The sequence below is a fragment of the Rhincodon typus genome, chromosome 33 (genome assembly GCF_021869965.1).
Source record: "Rhincodon typus isolate 14 chromosome 33, sRhiTyp1.1, whole genome shotgun sequence".
Taxonomy (NCBI): Eukaryota; Metazoa; Chordata; class Chondrichthyes; order Orectolobiformes; family Rhincodontidae; genus Rhincodon; species Rhincodon typus.
Window position 1 is genome coordinate 16,200,804 of NC_063364.1, and position 8,278 is coordinate 16,209,081.

The 8,278-nt window shown below is 37.5% G+C and overlaps 1 protein-coding gene across 1 annotated transcript in view; it reads left to right on the plus strand.

The window, feature by feature from the left end:
- Positions 1–7,561, plus strand: part of LOC109914374 (myocardial zonula adherens protein-like) — a 69,076-nt gene extending 61,515 nt beyond the window's left edge. Inside the window, exons 16-18 of the mRNA XM_048615723.1 lie at positions 2,819–3,559; positions 4,456–4,666; positions 5,016–7,561. Of these exons, the coding sequence (XP_048471680.1) occupies positions 2,819–3,559; positions 4,456–4,666; positions 5,016–5,165 (1,102 nt within the window). The 3' untranslated portion in view covers positions 5,166–7,561. The remainder of the gene's footprint in view (positions 1–2,818; positions 3,560–4,455; positions 4,667–5,015) is intronic.
- The last annotated feature ends 717 nt before the right edge of the window (positions 7,562–8,278 follow it).

Genomic DNA, 8,278 nt, shown 5'->3' on the forward strand with positions numbered 1-8,278 from the left:
GGTTAACTCCGGGGGGACTGGACTCAACCCCGGGTGGGTGGACGGGCTCAGGGGCTGGGCAGCGGGGACACGTTCGGGAGAACTGTGTGTGTGTGTGTGTGTGTGTGTGTGTGTGTGTGTAAAAAGCCTTCACTCTTGGCAGAGTGTAGCGATTTGTGTTCAGGTTTCCTCACGTTCGAGATAAAGGGAAATAGAGTCAAAAAGATTCATTAAAAATAAGTACTGCGGATATTGGAGATCTAAAATAGAATCAGAAATTTCTCCAACATGGAGTTATGTTCTTTGCGGGATAGTCAGGATGTTCGACTCTATAGAGGCAGATCATTGCCATCCTATGATCCAATTTCATATACAATGGCCAGGTTTTGGCGTTGGGCTTGTTTATCTTGCTGTTGGTAAAGTTAGAGGCACCAACTGTAGGAGCCACTGAACTTCAAAGATATTTGGCAGGTGAATTATCACCAGAACTTTCAATAAAGCACCAAGAAGTAGCAGAATCTTTCCACCAGATTCTCTCTCCATGACTGGCATTTCACCTCTTACGCACACTGCCCACAGGGCAGATGTGATGGGAATGGGACCAGAAACCATTGCCCATTGCCATCTGGAAGGTGACTTTGCAAAGCAGGTGTGGAAGGAGTTGCAGTAGCTTTTGTCAATGTTTATCCCAAGCAGCTCTGTAACACAGAGGTTTTCATGCTGCTCCCAGGGATGCACACTGTGATAAACACCAACTGCTGCTAGAGGGCCATCAAGTCAGGGAAGGAAACACGTGCTGTTTGGCCTGCCCCAAACCTTTTGGCCTTGTAGTACATGGAGCTGCCCAAGATCAACCAATACAGATTGGCATATTCCCGATTCGTTCCATTTGAAATGTTTTGTAATGTACTCTTACAAATGTTATAAATAAAGATATTTTTAGAAAATGAAAACCAATATAAGGATGCAAAGCAAAGTGCCAGTAGATATTGATTCATGTTTGTAGCAGTCCCCTAACGTGTCACTGTTTCCTGGGTTTATGAGCAGACTACCTTGTGAGAAATTTCATGGTTAGATCGTGGTTAAAAGAAAACATTTTACATTATTAACATCCCTGCATTATTAGGGTAATGAAGGGCAGAGAGGCGGAATGATTTTTGGAGTATATTCAGGAAAATTTTCTTGATCAGTATGGTTCTGGCTCAACAAGGAAGGAGGGCCTTGATAATGTGCCACATAATGGACTTGCAAGCAAAGTTGAAGCCCTTGGAATGAAAGGAATAGTGGCAGTATGTATAGTGACAGGGAAACAGAAGTGGTGAATGTTTGTTTGTTTTTTCAAACTGGATATATGTTAGGGTATAGAGCCGGCTTTCACCAGGATTAGTTCTAGGACATCAGCTGGGACGTGTGGAACACCTTTTCAAAGTTTTGCATCATCAGTGAACTTTTCGAGTATTGTGAGCTGTGAGAAAGATTATGAAAGACTTAGAGGATTTGGGACTGGTGGAATTGGCAGACTGGAGGCAGATGCAGTTTAATGCAGGTAATTGTGAACTGATTCATTTTGGTAGGAAGAACAAGGAGAAGCAATATAAAAAAAATATTTTTCTAAGGGAGAGTGCATGGAGACATGGGTATGTGTCACAAATTGTTGAAGGTGACAGGTAAGGCCAAGGAAATTGTTTGAAAGGCATAATGAAACTTATACTCTGTACCTCTGTTTATAAAGTACAAGTGCAAGATAATTATGACAAACTTCTGTAAAACCAATTTATCCTCCATGAGAGAATTGTATCCAGTTCTGGTCATTTAACTTTAGGAAGGATGTGGAGGCATTTGAGAAGGCATAAGGAAAATTTACCAGAATGGTTCCAGGAATTAGGAATCCAGTGACATGGATAAACGGGATCTAGCATTGTTTTCAAAAGGAGAGAAGTTTGATAAGCGATTTGGTAGAGGTATTTCAAAATTATGATGGATGTGGGCAGAATAAATCGAAATAACCAGTTTCAGTTGGCAGAAGGATTAAAATTTGCAAAACAATGATTTAAGTGATTGATACAGAAAGCAGTGTTGATGTGCGGGCAAAACGTTTTTATGCAGTGAATAGTTAGGATCTGGAGTGTACTGTGTTGGAGTACAAAGTGTGTTGGAGGCAGATTCAGTTTTTTTTCTATTCATTCATGGGATGTGGTATTGCTGGCTAGGCTAGCATTTATTACCCATTCCTAATTGCCTAGAGGGCAGTTAAGAGTTAAGTACAGTGCTGTAGGTCTGGATTCACATGTCAGCCAGACCAGATAAAAATGGTGGTTTACTTCCCTAAAGCATATTCGTGAACCGGATGGCGTTTCCCTGACAATTGGTAACAGTTACTTACTTACAAATTTTTATTAAATTCAGATTCTATTTTCTGCCATGGCAGGATTCAAACCTGGGTCCCCAGAACATTACCTAGGCCTGGAGATGAATAGTCTAGCAATAATATCAGTAGGCTATCACCTCCCTGTTGTGACTTTCAAAAGGAAATTGGACAAGCATTTGATGAGTGAAAACCTGTACAGCTGCAGGGAAAGGATGGGGATGTGGGACTAACTAAAACTATTCTTGCTGAGAGCTGGCATTAGCACAATAGGCCAAATGGTCTTTTTCAGAGCAGTGACTGTTTTATTAATCAGTCCATTTTCACCCACAAGAGCATGTGGGATGGAAAATCAATTCAGAAACTGTTCATATAAATCAAGTTATTGATTATTTAGTTCTTGTTAAATATGTATGTTTCATTGGGAGCAACTTCTCGATCTAACTGTAATTATCTTTGTCTTTGTTTGTTCAGGAAGTTTATCCAGAGCCTGCCAGACAAAGGTAAACGAATTGCTGAGTTTATAAAAAAACTAGAAGCAGCAATTTCTCAGCATGAAGAAGTGGAGCGAGCAGCTGAAATGCTTTCAGCTTTTAAACTGGAGTTTCAAAACAAGCAACAGGTGATAACGCCTGACAAGGAGGAAATTCTCAATCTCAAGACGGCATCCCCAACTCTAACACCAGGGCAAGAAGTTGGAAACCAATTGAAGGATTGTAATGAAGCTGAGAAATGTGAATATGTTTTGAGAAAAGATGATGGTGAAGCAACTATAAACAGAGACAAATTAAATTGGGAGAGACATGCAGTATTTGAAAAAGACCATGCACCATCAGGAAGGTTCACAGCTAAGAGTGCTACAAGAACTGAGAACTCTCAGGATTCTGTGTTGGACAACCAGAGAACCATGTATATACAGCAGGAAAGAAACAATCCTGTCCATCTGCATGACATGGCAAATGACCTGGAAGCAGATCTTGTCAATAGAGCTGACTTGCTTAGTGACAGGCTTGACAAAGTTACTCTGACAGATAATGGGCACAGAAAAGTACCTCATAAAATCCATGATGATCCAACTTTAAACGATAATGTCAAATTTAATGACAATCCATTTCAAGCTCTGCACCTAGAAAAGAAAAGACCTCATTATATTGACATACTGGAGCACAGGGCCAAGAATCCAATGATGAAAAGAGCACAATTCAAAACTAACCAGTAAGTTTCACTTTAGGTTTGAGGTACAACACGTATAGCTGGATTTGGTTTTTAACTTAAATTTTTGTGCATTGTTAACTTTTTGCAATTTTGATGCAGTTGAGATGCAAAATTTTGTGTTTATTTAGGGCCTATAATTCCAACATTTTATTTTCAAATATTTACTGCATTATAGCTTGCTTAGTTACAGCTTATCTCAAGATTACAGCATTAAAAATGTGTCAGAATCTGCAAGCTTACATTTCAGATCTGTGTGGGCATAATAGAAGCCTTTGCTGGCATTTTAATGGCACTATGCTCACCTTTTAGGATATTTAGGAATAGCGAATAAACGCTAACCTTACCATTGTGTAAACAAACTAAAAACAACATTGACAGTCATTTAATGATTAGGAATATTGGCACTAATATGAAATTAGTTATTTTCTACTTTGTGTTTAAATAAAGCAATGCAAGTATGTTTGTAGATGTCAGGAACTCATTCAGTATTTTGTTTTATTCTGCAAAACAAAATATTCTTTTTTCCCCCTATAATTATGAATTTTGTGGTTATTTTGTTCAATAATTAGAAATCTGTCCTATTTTTAAGTTATTTTAGTTTCACTGCCTTTTGAAGTAAGTAGGAATGCAGTGTCTTGCTTATTAAATGCAAACGTTGACTTTAAGCAGAAATGTACCATTAATTTTAAGATGAAAAGTTTTCGTAAAAGCTATGTTGCTGGATTTTCTGCGAGTTGCAGTACACAAACTCCTAGAGCTCTTTTTAATCATCATTAATGTTATGCAATGCCAAGCTGTTAAACGTTGCCTTTCTAAGACTGTGTGAGAATCTTTTGTTGCTAGTTGGAAGCACCGTGGTCTTTTAATCTGAGTACTTGTGTGTTCTTTTGCATCAGCCCAATACAGGAATCACCCAGTTCATCTCCACATGAATCACCTGGCAGATCGGCACTAAAACTGTCTCCAGCAGAGCGAAGGTTAAGGGACCGAAAACATCTGGATGATGTCACAGCTGCTAGACTGCCTCCACTTTACCATTCTCCTGCTCAACTACTGTCGGTAGAAGAGTCTAGAGAACTACAAATATCACAGAAGCAAAAGTATGAGGTATGATCAATGAAGAGAACAGTTGAAGTAAACACTTGCTTGACAAGAACACTTTAGAATTATCAAAAAAAAGTTGTGTGAAGTTACAATTTTAATCAGAATTTATATATTGTTTTTGCTTCTTTCCTCAAAATTACTGCAGAATCTAAACTCTTGATTCTATATTGTTTATCGCCTTCAAACATTTTAATTTGGTATAACCTGCTTATAAAGATCAAGGTTATTGGGAAACTGCTTAAAAGCAATTTTATACACAAGTAGTTTACCTTTTGGGACAAATCTAAGTACTGAAGGGAGACCTTGCTTTTTGTCTTGACATTCAAATTAAAATAAGCATTTTTTTTTACAGTCCACACAGGCCAAGTTAGCTGCGGAAAAACTAACACAAAGATTGAATGTTAAAATGATGAACTTTGACCCGGAAGGCGCATCTGCTACAGCTTTTCGAGAATATAGGGATCGAGGAGACAGCAATTCTTCAGAAGAAGATTTGAGCTGACAAACATCCCTCCAATAATGAAAAATCAAAAGTTGTGCCTTAGTGGTGACAATTGAGAGGCTGTAAACAAGCTGTCCTATCTATGCAAAAATTCTATTGCAACATGTAACATAGTTTTCATACATAGGTTTACAGAGGCTAACGCTGGTCCTTTTATTCTTGACATTATAAGTAAATTATACCATATGTACATTGTGTAAATTGTATAGATGAGAAGTCTTGTGCAGCATGGAAGGCGAGTGGTCGTTCACTTTGCACCAATATTGTCTGTTTCACTTTTTTAATACTATTGCTGCACTGCACATTTTATTAATTCAAAGAATAAACTATTTGCATATTATACAACAAAGTAAAATTAAAGTCAAAAATATTGATCATTTAAAAGTGAATAGATGAGTGAGCTGTTTTAATTTGTGCTTTAAAAAGTTGTGAAGAAAGGTAAAGTTGAGTCATTTATTTCTGTCACTGGCTATTGGTAATACATTGTGTCACTAAAGCAATATTGTTTTTAAAAAGTAGGGATAATAAATTGCAACATGCAATGGTTTATTTTTATAAGGCATATTTTCCTAGGTGCTTAATGGTCTGACCTGTTACATTGCGCTGACTTATCTTTGGTGCAATTTAGCTAGAATTAGTGTAATGTACACAAAATATTGCAGAATTTTAAATGCAATTTGTGTTCAACACAATTCTAGATTCTGTGATCATTTGCACTAATTTTAAGAATATACTTGTATAAGTAGGTCCTACCCATAGTGCAATGATACCCAATCCATGTTTCTTCTCATTGTGTGTAGGCCTTTCTAGTAGGTTTTTAAAGTTAAGGTTTTAAGTGAACTTAAGTTTATTTTGGTGCAAGATATCTTCCTTCCCACCCAACAGATTATTAATCTCTGTCTTGAATAAACTTAATCATTAAGCATTCACTGATCCAAGATTAAGAAAAAACACCTTTTGGGTGAAGACGTTTTTTTTCCCCTCACTTTTGTTGTAAGTGGGCAATCCCTTATTCTGAAACAACGGCCTGTAGTTCTCAACTCCCCAGTCAGAAGAAATTTCCCAGGCATTGACATTATCAATCCTTTTAACAGTTATGCATTTCTGTGAGACCAGCTCTTACTTTTCCATATTATTTATTTACATAGGTTAAATGTTACATAGTATTAGATATGCAAATTAGTTTGAGCAGAACTCCAGGGAAACATTTTCAAAATGGATGCAGAGTTGTGCTGGAAACAGTAATTATGCCTAAAGCAGAAACTGTGCCCCAGTATCTGTCCAACCCATATCATTGTATGGCATGAAAAAATTAGAGATTTAAAACAAGTGTTATTTACAGCCTTGTTTACAATCCTCCATTTAAATCACTTTGGGAACCAGTTGAAACCGGACTTGACTATACAATGTAAATTTAATCTAGAAGATTGGAAGGAAATTTATTTTGACATTGTCTTGTTCCATCTACGTTATTTGTGGCCCTAAAATTTTTTCTACCTAAACCAAGCAAGTCCATAACCTTAGTTTGGACAGATTGAGTCAATCTCTTAGCAGACACAGCCTGTTTGAATTAAATGAAGAAGTTTCCAACTCATGTTTGGAACCACATCCTATGAAGAGATTGGTATCTTCAGGAAAAAGAAGTAAGATCATCTATTCCTAAATGGTTTCCATAAAGCTAACTGGGAGGGTAGTAATCCCTATAAATGATGACTGCATTCAAATTGAAATCTTTTAGTGATTGAGTCATGGAGTCACACAGCACAGAAACAGACTGTTCAGTCCAACTCTTCCATGCTGACAAAGTTTCTCAAACTAATCTAGCCCCACTTGCCTGTACTTTGACCCATGTCCGTCTTAAATTTTCCCTATTCACGTACCTATCCAAATGTCTTTTAAATGTCGTGACTATTCCCACATCTACCACTTCCTCTGGCAGTTCATTCCACATACAAACCACCCTCTGCATGGAAGAAGTTGCCCCTCAGACCCCTTTTAAATCTTTCCCCTCTCACCTTAAAAAGATGCCCCCTAGTTTTGAGCTACCTCACCTAGGGAAAAGACCTTTGCTATTCACTTTATCTAAGCCCCTCATGATTTTATAAACCTCTGTAAGGTCACCCCTCAAGTTCCTACGCTGCAGTGAATAAAAGTCCAGGCTATTCAGCCTCTCCTTATAATTCGAATATTCTAGTCCAGCAATAACCTTGTAAATCTTTTAATAATGTTCTTCCTATAGACCAGTGCTGTACACAATACACCAAAAGTGGCCTCACCAACGTAGATGTTTCTGAATTGTTGCTAACACACCATTCATGTCAGGAGATGATATTGTGATTTTTATACTAGAGGAGTTTTACCTCTTTATTTTCTTCCCCCTTCTAGCCAAATCTTGACCGTTGACTTGTTTTAGATTTTATTTATTAAACTTCATTTTGTGTTTCTGCCAGAGGAGGTAGTTTTAATTTACTTCCGAATTTGTCATACAGTCAAATTCCATTTTGTAGAGCAGTGATATAATTCCACTTGTGCTTTAGTTGCGTTTACGTTCACAGACTGATATTCTTATTCTGCCAACATTTCTATGGGTAGTGCTAGCTAAACCGGGCATGACCTGCTGAAATGGTAGTTCTGATACTGATGACTTACAAGTGGAAATAATTTTAAAAAGGGTCTTGAAGATTACAAATGACATGGTTGAGACCGTTTACTTTGACAGTCTGTGTTCCAGCATGCAATTGTCCAATAAAAATTTTTGATACACATCTTGGAAACAATTGGTCTCTGATTTGTGTGGACAGCTACCTTGAATGTTGTCAACGTAAGAGCTACTTATTTCGTCAGTCTCACCAGTCAATTCATATTTTATAGAACAGGGCCAGTTTGTTTTTCTCTTTGCAGTTATGACCACCACTGCAAATCGTTGATCACGGACATGATACTGATATCTTTCCCATTCTGATTTGATGCCGAATCATCTGGTAAGTCATAGAAATATACAACATGGAAACAGAACCCTTAGTTCAACTTTTCCATGCTGATCAGGTATCCTAAATTAATCTAGTCACATTTGCTAGCATTTGGCCCATACCCTTCTAAACCCATTATATTCA